This window comes from Carcharhinus amblyrhynchos, chromosome 26 (genome assembly GCF_965287045.1).
Source record: "Carcharhinus amblyrhynchos chromosome 26, sCarAmb.v2.hapA, whole genome shotgun sequence".
NCBI classification, from domain to species: Eukaryota; Metazoa; Chordata; class Chondrichthyes; order Carcharhiniformes; family Carcharhinidae; genus Carcharhinus; species Carcharhinus amblyrhynchos.
In genome coordinates this window covers 35,912,943-35,930,669 of record NC_137349.1, presented here as the reverse complement: position 1 = coordinate 35,930,669, position 17,727 = coordinate 35,912,943, and the positions used below count along the sequence as shown (strand labels likewise).

Genomic DNA, 17,727 nt, shown 5'->3' with positions numbered 1-17,727 from the left:
AACTCATAGTCAATATGCCTGATTCAGGGATGGAATCAGTGACAACACAGCAGTTTCTGATGGGAGGGAGGAGAAGACAAATGGCTTTGGTCTTTTCAGTGCTGAACTGCAGGAATGTAACAATCATTCAAAGCTGAATGTTTGGCAAGCATTCTGACAGCAGAGAGGTAATTGAAGAGGTCATGGGTGTCATCACCATACATATAGAAGTGACCTTGTGTCCATGGATGATTAAATAGCAACAACTACATTTATGTTCACATTGGTTGGGAAACAGTTAACATGCAGATGGAACAAAGAAAGCCATAAATGGTTTACTGACTTGAAACAGTTAAAGGGAAAAAAGGGCACGCTAAATGATCCTGTTTGGAAACATGATTAGTTTCTCTGTGGGTAAATTAAATGTTCTTCCAATACAGAAAGTCTCTTGTTTCTCTGCACTTAGTATTCCGTTCTAATCCTGTGTGAAACAAAGTTCCTAAACAATATTATCACACAATCTGATATCTATTACATTGTTTACTGGCACAGATCAGTGGCCATTTACAGAAAAGGACTGTAATCATATTGGCTATGAGTCACTTGGAAGGAGAGACTGGATATCTTTATGAAGAACAAATTTGTAAAAGTGAGAAAATCTGCCATACCTTCTGAATTGACTGAGTCAAAGCACTGGTTGTGAATAAGTCATGTTAGCTTTGTGCTATGACTCAGATAGATCTGTCCTTTTTAACAATAAAGTTTTGTTTCTAAAGGAGATATAAAAGGCAAAAATAAAAAGATGACTGTAAAATAGTAATGGGAAGTCTGAAATCCAAAAGGAAATCCAATCCACTCATTAGTCATTGGCAATGTTTATAAAACAGAGGCACAGAAAAAGGCTCCAAACTTCCAGATTTTTTACAAGCCTTCACACTCATTGCTAAGTTATTTTTTACTCCTTGGTCTCTCTCTGTGGTATATCTCAACTTCATTTGAGACAGCTGATCAGCACTGCAGCGCTCACAAGCGCCACTTTGAACTAGCCATTACAAAATGCTGAATTAGAAGTAAAATTAACTTCTAGATTATTCTCTCTGTGTCAAAGGTCCTAACTCTATCTGATAATAATGCCCAAAGGTATATGATGTCCAAAGATGTGTGGGCTGGGTTGATGGGCCATGCTAAATTGACCCATAGTGTTGAATGATTAGCAGGGTAAATACGTGGGGTTATGGGGTTAGGGCCTGGGTGTGCTTGTTGTTGTTGCTGCCTCAATGGGCCAAATGACCTCCTTCTGCACTGTGATACCTACCCACAGCAGTACTGAGACTCCAAATTCAGTCTGTGAGGGGATCATATTTGTAAACCCATGCCACAGCTGTGCCAAAACATTAAGCAAACTTACTGCCAGTGCAGCATGTACTGGTTAACTGTACAGCAGAAATATTTTACAAAACAACCCAATTATTAGGACAACTAAGTGTCACATAGGTTAGAATGTATTTTCACAGGTACAAGCAGTTTGATTGGCCAGTCATCAGTTTCTTGCGTATCATGCCCAAGATATGCTTAAAACAGAGTAACATTTTCCTTCCACTATTTTCTGCGCTGTCTCATACTGAAATATGGTTTTGCAAGCACCATCACGAGCACCTTGCACATGTGTCTGTTAATCACTTACAACACTGACAGACTGATGAACTCTGTGGCCTGTTACAGCCTAATACACAAGGGAGTCACTGAAAAGCTTTCTGGAGCTTAAAACCAGACATTTTTCCCTTCAGTAAGAAGTCTCACAACACCAGGTTAAAGTCCAACACGTTTATTTGGTAGCACAAGCCACAAGCTTTTGGAGCACTGCCCCCTTCAGCAGCTGAGTGCGAGTTGTGTTCACAAACAGGACATATATAGACATAAACTCAATTTACAAGATAATGGCTGGAATGCCAGTCTTTACAGGTAATCAGGTCTTAAAGTCTGTGCTTATCCCAGTCCAATGCTGGCAACTCCACATTATTTTTCCCCTCCCCAGGGAATTTTCGCTCACAGTTTGCCACAGGAATTGCAGTGGACTGGCAGGGTGGAGAGGGAATCATGCAAAGGTCCGTTGATAGTGGGTGGGATTTTTTGGTTTTAGGACGAGTGTGGCTGAAAAATCCCATCCTGTAAGCAATCATTGTGTCTGCATCCCAATCATTCAACCAACTGAAGCTCAACATCATCAAAAAAGGCATTTCCGCCAATTAAATATCGTATTTAGTTGGAGTGTAGGTTCTGTTGCGATGCAGAAAATTATGAGAGCCAATGTTTGCCGCAGTGAGATGATGACCAGGAAATTTTTAATGATGTCGGTTGAGTGATAAATATTGACTTTGACAGCAGGAAAATTCCCTTTTGCCACTCTGAAAGAGTGCTACAGGATCTTTTATGCCTATCTAACAAGGCCTGGCTTAACATCTCATTTGGAAGGTGGCACCTTCAACAGTATACTGCTCCCTTTGCGTGACTTGATTGAATCCACAATCTTTTGACACCAGGACAAGAGTGCAAGTGAGGCGTAGTTGACAGCCTCCTATTGTGTCAATCCGTCTCTCTCACTTTTTTCTGGTGAATTATGCTTGAGACCTCTTTGCTGATCTTTTTCCAGCATTGCTCCTGCCTACAGCCCCTCTTCTGCTACTCTCTGTATTATTTCATGGTATGCATCCTTCCAAGGTCAATACGTTCTACTTTTATTCAACCTTCCTGATGAGATAAGCTCTGCCATTTATAATTTAAGTACAGTGATAAGCAAGTAATATAAATATGTATTATAATATTCTAAATGAGTAACATAAGGCAATCTAATGCAAATAAATCATAATTCTGACAAATTTAGTGAATAAACTAAATACACTTGCTGTCATAAATTGTACCTTTTTTACTTTATTAATAATTTTAGAACCATATTCTATTTATTTTAATTTCCTAAGTTTTATTACATTCCTTTTAGGTTAGTTGTCTAATCATTTCATTGATGCAAGTCTTACATCTTTGATCCATTTGCTTCAATAAAGTTACTAAATTAAACAAACAACCCTATTAGCACCAAATGATGTTTTATTTGATGGGCCTAATGAATTTTGAATGTTAAAAAAACTCATTTTTTAAAATCAATTTCATTTCAAAACTACTTAATTTATAAAATTGGGAAGAAGCTCATTGCAGTAAATAATTACTTGCGCTCAATGTTGGGGTATGACTTTGTTCCTAAGCGTGCTGTCATCAAAGTGAGGCGATGTACTGTTAAAAATCATGGATCTTACTCTTTTTCATAGAAACGTCTCAAAGTGCTGCACAATTAATTACTTTTGAAGTTCAGTCTGACTACTGTATTGATAAATTGGCAAATGATCCTCACGGTATATCTGTTAAACACTGTGGCATATTCCAGCCTCATCCTGGCTCTGTATCACATTTCAGGCTCAGGTCTAGATTTCACCTACCTCACCCAAGTAGCTGTATCATTTTTGCATGCATTTCCTTTGTCTATTTTGTGAGGTGTTAACCTATTCCTATATATTTCAAAATGTGATTTCACCCAGTCAAAGTTCTCTTTCCTCCTTTTCTTCTCTGAAGGCACTGACTATATGGCTGGGTTAATTATTGTTCAGGATATCGTCTGCAACCTCCCTCACCAGGAGATAATTTTGTACCCAAAAAAATGCGTTTTCTCTTCATTGTAGTAACAGCGAGATCACTTCAAATAATGCACACATCTGTTACAAAGATTCGCACGATTGTAAATGACAATCTGTCGTGAGCTAGCAGCAGAACTAGCTGTTGGGTATAAGCCAGAGTTTGAGACTGACCATGTTTGTATTGTGCTTAGTTTTATTTGAATGACACCCACTGCAATGGGATGAATGTGGTTTGAGTTAGACGAGTGCTCAGTCTCTGACTCACTTCGAACAGCCATTTCCCGCCAAGCCTGCAAAACAACCTGGAATTTTGGCGCCAAATGAATGCGCCCGTAACTTTCGGCGAGCGAACACTCACTTTCCTTTGATTAGTCACCTGAGGGACTAATTCGTAAACGTTTCCTCCTTCATTAATCATGTTCTAATTTCGCCTGAGGGGGCGGCGGTCAGTAATTTTTACCTCACAAAAATTATACACCAATGTGTCTATTTCTTAGATTGCTGTCGAACCTCGGGCGCCGCTGAGGCTCTCCCCTCAGCAAGCTGCCCTCACTGGGCGGGGCCAACGTTCACTTCCGTCTAACGCGGTGAGGTCTTGGCCTGAACGTGTCGACGTAGTTGGAGCGTGCGGCGTGGGGCGTGGCTTTGTGCCCACGCTCCGGGTCCGCCTGTCCAATGGCAGCAAGGCGAGAGTGCGCGCGCTGCGCTGGGCGGGAGGGGCGGCTCGCGTAAGGCGGGAGAGCGCGGATTTGAATCGGCCACCGCGCGCGCGGAGGCCATCCGTTAGTTTAAAAAAACGGAATTCGCGGGAAAGTTTCTCCCCCCACCACCCCACTTCAGTGAGAAGGAGAGACCTAAGGAGACACATCAAAGTCTCCTCTCTGATTTATCATTTATTCACCTTCTAGCCCAAGTGGAGTGGAGTGACTGAAGATGTGGATCCAGGTGCGGACCATGGATGGCAAGGAGACCCGGCACATTGATGGACTCTCCAAACTGACTCCAGTGCAGGAGCTGAGGGAAAAGATCCGGGAGGCTTTCGGGGTGGAGGCGGACCGGCAGCGGCTGTTCTATCGGGGGAAACAGGTATTTGATGATGGAGGGGTGGGAATGGTGAGCCGGGCTGGCTGGGATGGTGTGGGGCCAGGAAGCGGGAGGCTATTCCTCCCTCCCGCCCCGGTGTCTTTTTCTTCACGGAGGAGGGGGGGGTGGGGGGAACAAAGGCCGAGCCACAACCCCGGGGAGAGTTGGAAGATTGAGTCAGTGGGGAGTGCAGGCTGGCACTGTTCCTAATTCCTCGGGGACTGGAGAGTGGGAAAGAGTGTTTGGGGGTGGGGGGGTCACTTGGCTCAGTCACTGGATGGAACGATGTTTAAAGTTCCCTCCATTTCTGCAGGTTGACCGTGCCTCTTGGTAATTCCGTGTTAAATCAACTTTTTAAATGGTTTAAAACTTCAGAGTGGGAAACTCTCCCAACTGCTGCCGGAGGCGGGCTGTTTACACCGCAACCTAGCCTGCTGGCTGCCACACTATCATTGGCCGGAGAATCATGGCCATTGGGCCATTGTCCGGCAGCCCTGTTCTCCATTGGCTCTCCGATCTGTCAATCAGCGGCCCTAACCGCCCACCGCCCCATCACGTTTGGTTGCGCGGGAGTTTATGGAGTGAACAAAAAGGCGCTAAATGTCCAGTGCCGCTTATAAATCACCCCCAATCCTTTAATTTGTCACACTGGGAATGGATTTCCCCTACAATGCGGACTGTATCCCCACATTTGGGACCACATTTCTTGTGTATTTCTATTTTGTACCGTGGTCAACAATTTTCATTCAAGTGCACAGGGCTGGGATGTATTAAAGTTTCAGTTGGCGCCCACTGTTTCACAGGCAGTTTCTTAGTTTAAAGAAATCATATATTGAACCAAATCCTTTTCTGTTGACACTATTTCCACCATCATAGTAACTGATATGCTGGAAAAAAAAGTATACTGTAAAAATAACTCGCAGTTAGACGGATTAGTTAGCTTTTTTTTTGATGCTCCGGTCTTTTAACTGTACAAAGGATTTCGGTGTTTGAGCGCCGCCTGGCGAGCCGCGTTTCTAATATATGGAATTCATTGCCCTGGACAGCTGATTCTCCTGATGTGAAGATGCCGGCTTTGGACTGGGGTAATTGCAGTAAGAAGTCTCTCAATACCAGGTTAAAGTCCAACAGGTTTATTTGTAGCAAACGCCACTAGTTTTCGGAACTGGCTGTTCCTTCGTTAGGTGGCTGCGAGTTCTGAACTCCCAACTCCTACCCACCTGACGAAGGAACAGCCAGTTCCGAAAACTAGTGGTGTTTGCTACAAATAAATCTGTTGGACTTTAACCTGGTGTTGAGACTTCTTACTAAGCTGATTCTCCGACGGAGGAACAAACAGAATATTGCCAATGTTTTTCTAAATTTGTCAAGTTCATCTACAACCTGCATCTTTGATTCTTGCTGGTATACGGGAGGCTTCTTTGCTCCTTAGAGTACCCCAATCCCCCTTTGCTGTATTGTAACTGGGTATATGGTTTGACAGATTTAATTCAACTCTAATTTTAATCAATTCATAAAATACAACTACTTCCAAGCTGAGTAACTGCTGTCTGTGTCAGAAAAATGAAGTGTTTATTAATTTAAGTCTTGGGCATTGTAATTCATTTAGGTACCCAGGTTAAGGTGGAAAAAGTAAAACGCCAGCTTATGGTCAGTTCCAAACCCTCTGCTGGAAATAAGCTTAAATACTTTGTCTCCCATCTTGGTAGCAGTGTCTAAGTTGTCAGTACTTATTTGTTTCTTGAGTCATACGGTTGATGGCTCAAGTCTCACTTGAGCACAAAAGTCAAAGCTGTGGTATTAAGGGGGCTTTGTTGAATGTGTTGCCTTTCAGATGTGATACACAAGTGCCCTGATTAGTCCCTCAGGTAGATGTGAAAGATCCTCTAGCACTAAGTTTGAGAGCACAAAGGATTTTTCTGGTCATTATCATGTTGCTCCCCTCGTATTGGCTGCCATGTTTCCAGCATTATAAGAGTGACTTCATTTGCCATAACGTGGGGGTGTCCAGTGACTGTGAAAAGTGCTATAAAATGCAAGTTTTTAATCAAATAAATTCTACACTTGCTACCGTGTACAAATTGAGAGAGGTGGATATTCAATGAGACCTTGGTGTCATTGTGCATCAGTTGCTGAAAGTAAGCATGCAGGTGCAGCAGGCAGTAAAAAAAAAAGCTAACATGAATAAATGAGCACTTACTCAGCTAACACCTATTGAACTATTTTTCACAATTACAGAATCTTATACTTTCAAATTCTTGTATAATAGTGAATATTATTTAAAATTATGTGGGTACTTTCTACCTCTTACCCACTCTTCAGACCCATATATTTGCATACTGTCATTCAAGCATTTTCCACCTGTTAGTAACATTTCTAAGTTATTGTTTTTGTGTAGTGATGTAGTATGTCTTGTGTGGGAGGTTAATTTATGCTGCAGTGGTGTTGGAGGAGATATTCCCTGTTTTCTTTGTGGGAGGGAATTGATGAAAATGCTTTTGTTGTGCCAAAAATGATACCAACATATTTAAACGGCTGAAAAATTTGCAAATAGCTATTTTACCATGAATACCTTGCACGAAAAGGTTCAACCTTCAGGGCAACTACTAAACCTTTTGGGCTCATATGTGGTCCGTCACAGACTAGTTCCCACTAGTCTGTTCATGTTGTTCATTATATCACTGCATTTACTTACTTCCATAACTTTAGCATAGTGCACATCATTCAGTTACAATATGCTGGCAGAATAAATATTAGTTTCTTAATGTATTAACTTAAAATCTGAAGAAAAGTAGCATGTGGTCATAGTATCAATAGTCTCACAATGGATGTGTGACTAGAAGAAAAGACTTCCAGATGCTGGGGTGGCACAGTAGTGCTTTTGCCTCACAGTGCTAGGGACCCAGGTTTGATTTCCAGCTTGGGTCACTGTGTGGAGTTTTGCACATTCTCCCAGTGTCTGTGTGGGTTTCCTCTAGGTGGTCTGGTTTCCTCCCACAGTCCAAAGATGTGCAGGTTAGGCAGATTGGCCATGCTAAATTGCCCCTTAGTCCCCCTGGCACTAGCATTGGGTTATGGGGACAGGGCCTGGGTGGGCCTCAGTGCAGACTCAATAGGCCGAATGGTCTCCTTCTGCACTGTGGATTCTATGCTAATTGTTGAAATTCTTTTTATGAAGGCATTGAACAGTCACATTGAGCAAACCGTTCACCACAGAGCATTGATTCTGTTTCTTTATGGATTTTGCAATCCACATTTTTGATCATCAAATGAGTAATATTTGAGTTGAGAAATGGATTACCTCCTTTTTGGACATTGTTTTATCCAAATTGGTTTCCAAGTTTCTTGCAAATGTTAGTAACATTGTTAAATTATTGTTTTTGTGTAGTGATGTAGTATGTCTTATGTGAGAGATTAATTTATAATCCAGTGGTGTTGTCAGGGGATGGTGACAACTACACCTAAGCTTCTGTGTTTTTTAAAGTCTTTGAAATACTGATGTTTTTGTTTTGTATTTATTTGCAAGTAATTCTTTCCAGTGTGGCACAGTCACCTACAAATAAGAGGATTCCTAACACAGTGATAGGCAACCTAGGCTAGTGAATGAGCTGCATGAGTAGTTCTCCTTTACCTTAGTGGGTTGCAAAATTGAAATTGGCACCTTTCACTAACAGTCACCCAATGAATAAGGTTGAATAGATGTAATATATGCTGAATATTTGATAATGAGTTAGAGAAAATACTTGATCATACAGTAATAGAACTATCAACTTTGGTATTAACAAAATAAGCATTTATGCATTAGTGGATGAATGGCTTTCACAGTCAATGTTGTGTGCAATCAACATGAACCTCACTTCATCTGCCCTTTATGTGCGTATCACTTTGGTCACACCGGGAGGAAAAAAACTGACACACATGGAAATGAAAATCTGGCATCCCTGTGCATGAACAAAATATCTCTTGGTGGTACTCCAAACCCTGATGAGGGTTGCCCACTACTACTTTAACATGACTTGTTACTAGCGTGGAAAAGCAACCGTTACTACATGATATTGACATTTTTCATTTCTTGTGTCAGCAATTTTGTAGCCTGTGAATGGGATACTCAAATCTCGCCAAATTGGGTTTAGCTTTGTACTGTGAAATAGTAGCCACTGAGAGCTAGGTTACCACTGCACATATGTAATTAACAAAGATAGTTATAACTGATAAAACGGATAATCATTCCATCAGCTTGACTTTAATGAGATATTTTCTTTTTTAAAGCTTCTATTTTTTAAACAAAATGTAGTTGTTTTAATGTAACATTGATGGAAATTCTTACAGCTATGTTGGAAGGGAGAGTGAAATGTTTCACCATTTGTGGTTTCGCTTTCCAAAAGTGATAAGTGCAATTCCACAAGTTTTCTACAACTCAGCATTGCTATTGTTTTAACTCGTAAATATATTAAGTTCGGGCTTGAAATAGACCGTGTTCAGAATTTGACTTTGCAAATCATTTTGAATTGAGCTATATTAACGTAAGTAGTTGTTTCTAATGCATACCAATGTATGATTATCTTCAGCAATGATCATCATGTTGACTTGGCGTGGTATTGAAACCCTCGTTCTCCATCTTTTTAGTACACATCTTGTGCAAGCGATCGACTCGTATATTCATGTGTTGTCAATCTTGAATATCCATTTCAACAAACTGGTAAATGGTGACTTGCTGAGTCAGTGGAATCCAAATTACTTGAATCTAATATTTGATTATACTTGATTTAAAGGTTTACCCATTTATCAGCACTTGGCCTATAGTCTTGAATGTTGTGACATGCCAAGTGCTCATCCAGGCACTCTTTAAATGATGTGAGGCAACCTGCCTCTACCCCTTCCCAAGCAGCCTATTCCAGATCGTTGCCACCCTCTGGGTAAAAAGAAAGGTTCTTCTCAATCTATCCTAAACCTCATGCTCCTTAACGTTGAACCTATTTCCCCTCATGACTGTCCCTTCAACTAAGGGGAACAGCTACTCCCCATCAACTCTGTTCATCTTCAGAATGCATTTGCTTATCTGAGCTGAATGTTAACATCCTGGGGGGGTGGTGGTGGTGAAAATTGGCCCCTTGGCAGAAAAAAGTCATCAAAAATTTCCCTGAAGCAGAGAAGCCTTCAACACCTTCAACATGTCATTGATGAAGATGAACATCTCACCAAGGCCACCCCCACACTCCCACTTGCCTTCAAACAACTGAACGACCTCAAACAGATCATTGTCAGTAGCAAACTACCCAGCCTTGAGAACAGTGACCACAACACCACACGACACTGCCACAGCAACCTCTGCAAGACATGCCGGATCATTGACACGGATGCCATCAGGTACACTGCATGTACTCTTGCGATTTGGCCAACGTTGCCTACCAGATATGCTACAGGAAAGGATGTCCTGAGGCATGGTACACTGGAGAGACCATGCAGACACTGACAACGGATGAATGAACTCTGCTTGACAATCAGGCAGGAGTGTTCCCTTCCAGTCGGAAACTTCAGCAGTCATGGGCATTCAGCCTTTGATCTTCAGATTAGCGTTCTCCAAGGTGGCCTTCACAACACATGATAACGCTATCGCTGAGCGGAAACTGATAGCCAAGTTCCACACATTTCACAGCCTCAACTGGGATCTTGGGTTCATGTCACACTATCTGTAACCCCCACGACTTGCCTGGGCTTGCAAAATCTCACTAACTATCCTGGCTGGAGTCAATACACACCCCTTTAACCTGTGCTTGGCCCTCTCTCCACTCACATTGTACCTTTTAATGCTTAATTACTAGTGAAGAGTCGCATTCCAACCTTTGTCTGTATATGCCCTGTTTGTGAACACAGATCCTCACTCACCTGATAAAGGAGCCTGAGACTCCAAAAGCTATGCTGCCAAATAAACTTGTTGGACTTTACCTGATGTTGTGAGACGTCTTACAGAAAAAAGGGACAATGAACTGATTTGAGATGTTCAAGCTGGCATCAACAAATCCTGCTGGCAAAACCATGCCTTCTCCACGAGTATGGAAGACTTTGTCTGGGTACATGATTCATTTAGTTCACTTTCTCTTGAATCATTATAGATTGTCATTAAAAGAACACAAATTAGTTCTAGAGTTCAGGATGGATTGTGCCCTGAAACTGAAGTTTGTAGAGACGTCTATGGACATATTTTGGTTGGTTGCGCAACAAGAATATCCATCAAGTTCAGATTATGCTATAGCAACATTCTTACTGTTTCCCACAACCCTACCTGTTCAAGTTGGTGCTTTAAATAATAGCCCTCCAAGTTGATTTTTCAAATTTGCTGACGACACCACTGTAGTGGGTCGGATCGCAAACAATGACGAGACTTAAGTACGGGGATGAGAGAGAGAGAGAGAGAGAGAGAATCTGGTGAACTTGTGTGGCAACAATTTCTCCCTCAATGTCAACAAAATGGAGGATATTGTTTTTGACTTCAGAAAGCGTAAAGGAGAACATGCCACTGTCTACATTAATGAGAATGAAGCTGAAAGTGTCGAACTCCCAAGTTTTTGGGTGCCCAGATCACCAACAAGATATCTTCCCCTGCCCCCACCTCCATAGTTAAGAAAGCCCACCAACGCTTCTATTTTCTCAAAAGACTGAGGAAATTTGGCATGTCAGCTACGACTCTCGCCAACTTTTACAGATGCATTGCAGAAAGCATTCTTTCTGGTTGTATCATAGCTTGATATGGCTCCTGCTCTGTCCAAGATTGCAAGGAACCACAAAAGGTCATGAATGTATCCCTATCTGTCACGCAAATCAACCTCCCATCCATTGACTCTGTCTACACTTCCCACTGCCTCAGTAAAGCAGCCAGCACAATTAATGACCCCATGCGTTCCAGGCATTCTTTCTTCCACCTTCTTTTGGGAGAAAGATATAGAAGTCTGAGGTCACGTACCAACTGACTCAACTACAGCTTCTTCCCTGCTGCTGTCAGACTTTTGAATGGACTTAACTTGCATTAAGTTGTTTCCTTCTCTCGGAACAGTATATTTTGTCTGTATAGCATGCAAGAAACAATACTTTTCACTTTGTAATACATGTGACAATAATAAATCAAATCAAAATGTCATTAATGTCAGCAAGATGCTGCTTGCAGTATTTTCTTCATTTGTGAACTTTCGTGTTGAGAAATGCAGACTTAAAAGAACTGACAACAATTGAAATCTTTCTTTAATAGTAAACTCTTGGCTACATTTTCAATTAAAATATTTGACATGCAACTAGTGACAAGACTTTCATTATAAACTACAACTAATGAAAATTGCAATAAATAGTGGATTGATGTGTTTTGGAGATGAAATGCTTTTGCTAGAAGGCAGTTTAGGAAGTTTGGTAACTGCTATTCTTGAATAGAATGTGATTGTATTGATTAAGCTTGTTTGCTTGTGGGTTGGTGCTCATTGGGATTGGTGAAGGTTTTAAAAGGAGTTACCTGCTGTTGAATAATTTCTCGGGTTTGGAAAGGGCATAAATCAAATTTTATCTAGTTTTCAATCTCCAGAATGAAGAGAAACCATTCTTGCCACAGGATGGTGCTGTGTTTAAAAAGAATCTTAATTCTTGAAATGATGGAATCGGCATTTTATGGATGATTGTAGTGATCTTGATTATTACATTTTTAAAAATACATTCATTCTTTTGGTTGCAGTGATCAGGAACATGCTGCACAAATACTCGTCTCAATCTCGGATCAGTATGCTCAAGACACCCCACACACCCCACCCTCACAACTAATGTTCTGCTTGGTGTTCAAAGTAACACTGTTTAGATTTCAAGTTTACATATTATTGCCACAAGTAGGCTTACATTGACACTGCAAGGAAATTACTGTGAAAATTCTGTTTGGGTACACTGAGGGAGAATTTAGCATGGCCATTGTACCTAACCAGCACACTTTTCGCGCTATGGGAGAAAACCGGGACACCAGGAGGAAACACACAGACGCTGGGAGAACGTGCGTACTCTGCATAGGCAGTGACCCAAGCCAGGAATGGAACCCAGGTCTCTGGCGCTGAGGCAGCAATACTAACCACTATGCCACCATGCCATGTTGCATCTGTTCTTTCACTGTTCATCGTTCAGCCGGTGAACTTGCTGGTCAGGCGTTTGGTTTTATTGGGGTAGGAGACTTATTTGCCACTTTAATTTCTCCCTCCCCCACTCTGTCTTGCATTGCTGAAGGTGTATGGTTCCATGGGGCCTGATCACGTGGTGTCACAACTATAGCAAACAGAAAGTTCTAATCTTGAATCCCATTATCACTGATGATCCTGAGTTTCCAAAGTGATAAGAGCCCCAATATTACCCGTTGGAGGTGATCTTACTGGGAAAAACGTTTAAGTGATGAACGAGCATGAAGATGGGAGAGAATTGCACCCTGCTCTCAGATGGTATCTTATGTCACTTATTGCAAAAAGAGGCAGAGTGTGATTCATGCCAGTAGGTGGAGTGGACAGAGTCTATTTTTACTGGGAAGCTGGATGTTGATTCTCTTGTCCCTCAGCTGATCTCCCCACCACCCCATCCCACCAGCGAGGCTATTTCATCTGGTGTCCCATGCTCTGTAAATGTATTTAAATATTTAAAATCACCCTTGCGCCCAGGAAGGACAATTCGGTGCCACTAAGATTGCCAGAATCTCAATTCAGAGTTCTATAATAGCTCTATCTTTTTTTCAGATGGAAGACGACCATTCACTTTTTGACTATAACGTGGGTCTTAATGACATCATCCAGCTGCTTATTCGTCAGGTTGATCAAGTTGTATCAAAAAGCACCACTAGAAAAGAAAAGGATGCAGAGCTGTCAGACACAGACTCTGGATGTGGTTCGGCGCAAAGTGAATCAGACAAGAACTCTAATAATGGTGAAGTTACTATGGAATTGGATGGACAGGCAGGAACATCCACTCAGCCTGATCTCATTGACCCTGGGTTTGGATTATATAAGGTAAGCAAGGTCTTTCTTTTTCAGTAAAACTGGTCTACTGATTAGCTGTAATGATTTTTTTTAAGTATCTAAATCTTCTGTTTTAAGATGCAAACTATGATGCTCCTCTTTGGGAAAATCCTGGTGTAGCACAGAGTAACATCACCCATTTAAATTGTTGGGACCATTTTTGTTCTTTATTACAAGCTACTATAATTGCAGAATCTCCCGCGCAATTTGCGTGAAACTCTATACTTGCGCTAGAGTTGCATGTTCAACCTTCTTGATCTCGATGCTGTTACTTCTTAGTGTTCGGGAGAATGTTGAAGATCTATGCTCCAGAGCTAGCTGCACTTTTGGTCAAAGTGATCAGTACAGTTGTAGTGCAGGTATCTACCTGATAGTGGAAACTTGCTTAGGTATGTCTTGACCACAAATCCAATCCGTTCAACTGCAGCCCATCAGATTACTGCAAATCATCAACAAAGTGGTGGCTATGTTACCAATGGTTACGTTCATCAACAACTTACTAACTGGTGTTCAGTTTGGGTTCTGCCAGGACTACTTGCAATTATACAGGGCCTTGGTGAGGCCACACCTGAAATATCGTGTGCAGTTTTGGTGTCCTTTTCTGAGGAAGGATGTTCTTGCTCTGGGCAGTGCAGTAAAGGCTTGCCAGGCTGATTTTGGGGATGGCAGGACTGATGTATGAAGAGAGATTAAGATTGTCTTCGCTGGAGTTCAGGTGGATAAGTGGGGGGGGGGAAATCTTAGAGACCCATCAAATTTTAACAGGACTAGACAGGGTAGATCAAGGGAGGCTATGGTGGGGCACTCCAGAGCCAGGGGTCACAGTCTGAGGATTCAGGGTAGACTATTTAGGACGGAGGTGAGGAGACATTTCTTCACCTAAAGAGTGGCAAGAGCCTGTAGAACTCATTATCACAAGAAGTAGTTGATGCCAAAACATTGAATGTGTTCAAGAGGCAGTTGGATCTTGCACTTGGAGTGAATGGGATCAAAGGTTATGGGGGAAAAAGCAGGATTAAGCTATGAGTTGGATGATCGGCCATGATTGTAATAAATGGTGGAGCAGGCTTGAAGGGTCAAATGGCTTCTCCTGCTCCTATCTTCTATGTTTCTACTTGACTCCAGATCTTATTATAGCATTGGCCTAAAAATGGACAATAACACCTGAGTGCTGGAGGTGAATTGAGGTAACATTTGATCATGGCACCAAGGAGTCCTAGTAAAATTTAAGATCGGTGGTGATCAGGGACACACATTTCAACTGGCTGGAATCATTTCAACTATATCTGGAGTGAGAAACCACACTTCAGGTCGGTGACCTTTCATGAGAACTGAGAAGATGGTTGCAGTTGTGTACGGCTAATAATCTCAGATCTACCACATTGCTGCCAGAGTTCCTCAAGGCAGTTTCCTTGGCCCAACCGTCTTAAGCTGCTTCAACAACAACCTTTCCTCCAACTTAAGACCAGAGCTAGGGATGTTTGCTGACATTTGCAGTGTTCAGATCCATTTGCAGTTTGATGATGCAGCTTGTTCCCTCATACAGTAAGATCTGGACAGAATGCAGACTTGGGCTGATGTGTGGTGTGAATGTTCCTTGCCAATTAAGTGCCAGGCACGATTATCTCCAACAAAGTCTAACCACCTTCTCTTTGACATTCAATGGCACTGTCATCCCTGAATCCTTGCCTTTTACTAGACCAGCCTCTCATATCCTATGGCTATAAGAATGGTGCAGAGCTACTAAATTGGGAATATTATCACTTTATGGCACTTTCTGTCAAACTCTATTGAAAGGTATACTTTCACACTTCAGAAAGATGCTTTGCTACTATCTTTTCAATTAATGCTGGCTTTAAGCAATGTCCGCATCATAAATGATACACTTCTGTACTGTAGGGATTTATGGATTAACAAAGTCTTTTTGTTGTAAATAGTGGCAATTTCTAACAATTGATCGGAGTTTTACCGAAACCAGGGAGCTGAATTGCTATCCACAGATCCTTAGCCCAAAATACTTCAGTATGTGTTTGAATACAATATATTATGACTCAGCTTGATCATTCCTCTGTACTGTATTACTTAGCACTTGCACGTGTTGAATTTCACACAAGTATAAATGATGTTTTTGCCCTTGCGTTTTGCCAGGGCTCGTATTTCCTACAATCAAGATGTAGTCTAGGTGCTGTGGCTGCAGAGTATGATTTTTAATTTTCTTTGGGTAGTGCTATGAACCATCGCATTAATGTATGGTACTGTCTCCACAAAAAAAAATTGCTTATGGCTAACTGTATGGGATGGGTCTTGGATAAAATGATTTATTTCTTCCACACCATTTCCTCAAAAGTGGGCTAGACTATAAAAATGGAAATGGATATATGTTTCCATGTTTAAACTCAGAGTTTGAAGCTTGCAACACAAACGTTTTGATGAACCGTTACTCCTTGGTGTAGTTTTGTTTTCCATAGTGCTTCATTTGTTGAAAGCTTATGAAAATGTACTCCTCCAAAGTAGTAGGATTTCTAATATTTTTCAAAGGTCTTTGGCTCACATTGGTGTCAGCTTTGCTGCAATAGCCTGAACAGAATTTAATACCTTAAACATACTTGGGATGTTGTTGAAATTATATGCTGGCATGATGATGTTGGAGGGAAAAGCATGGGTGAATGCTGGAGTGCTTGTCTGTTGGATTGAACTTCTGGGTGCTAAGCTCTGAACCAGAAAGTAGGGCATCTTAAACCATGAATAGATTTTTGCAGCAACGATGCTGTGGTGTGACTTAGTCTATTTAAGATCTCAAGTGTGCCTATGTTTAAATATTAAGGTGATGGAAAAGTTGGTACTTACAGATGGTGGCATCTCCTGAAGTAAGAAAGTGCCTTGGAATTTTTTTCTGAGGAAAATTTTGTGGCAGGCTGAATTGCTGATCTATTAGACAGAAACCTATAGAACACCAGGGAAACACTACTTTGGAAATTGGCTGATCTTGGTATTGATAATGTGGCACTGTATAGTTTAAATTTAAGATTTGGCAATGGAAGAACGCTGGGCTGATTTAGTAATGGTAAATGTCCCCTTCTGCTTTGTGTTGTTGACTTGAAATCCCTTTACTATGTAGTGGGTTCAGTAATTTCTCCTAGGGGAAGCCTAGTAATGTGTGACTACTAACCAGTTTGAAATATGTTGAATTTGTGCTTTTTTTTAGATAAATGAATTGATTGATGCTCGAGACATGCATATGGGTGCTTGGTTTGAAGCTGTCATCGTTAATGTAACACAGGATGAGAGTGCAAGTAAAACTGCGAATAATGAAGAGTCTGCACATTCAAGCACAACTACAGAAACAAAGATTCCAGCTGAAGATGTGATTTATCACATTAAATATGAAGAGTATGTTAAAACGACAGTCTTAAGTACCTGTTTTGACACAAGTGCTGGGGATAGGGCAGGGTTCTTCAATTTTTCAATCTATGCCCATCTGCTCTTGGCTTATGTTCCTTATCTGTTGAAGATGGTAACTTGAAGGGATGCAGCGTCAACGATCTTAGCTGTCCACATTAATGTGGGGCTTTGGGCAATTTATGTAATCTTGACATTTCACTTGGTGTAAGAAGATAGTTGCTTCTGTTGGGTGCATTCATCATTTTTTTTCTATTCCCAAAATCCAATGTTATTTTGGATCTTACTGGTTTGTATGGTACAGTCCCATTTTTCAAATGAACAATTGGGCTGAGTTTGATTGGATGAATTGCTGTAGAAGATGCGCAGAATGTGAAAGTTGACAAATGAGTTTCTCGCCCTGACTCTTCATGATACTGCACGTTGCTATCATTCTCGGGTGGGGGGGGCCTTTCGAAAGACTTCCTTTCCGTATTAGCACAGACTAGAGGAAAGATAATAGTGGTATAGAGGCAAGGTAAAATTGGAGTAATGAGACTATAAATACTAGCATAGACCAG

The 17,727-nt window shown here is 41.4% G+C and overlaps 1 protein-coding gene across 1 annotated transcript in view; it reads left to right on the top strand.

Moving 5' to 3' along the window:
- The first annotated feature begins 4,423 nt into the window (after nt 1-4,423).
- Nucleotides 4,424-17,727, top strand: part of uhrf1 (ubiquitin-like with PHD and ring finger domains 1) — a 42,893-nt gene continuing 29,589 nt past the window's right edge. Inside the window, exons 1-3 of the mRNA XM_080212891.1 lie at nt 4,424-4,748; nt 13,490-13,759; nt 16,974-17,158. Coding sequence (XP_080069017.1) covers nt 4,596-4,748; nt 13,490-13,759; nt 16,974-17,158 — 608 coding nt within the window. The 5' untranslated portion in view covers nt 4,424-4,595. The remainder of the gene's footprint in view (nt 4,749-13,489; nt 13,760-16,973; nt 17,159-17,727) is intronic.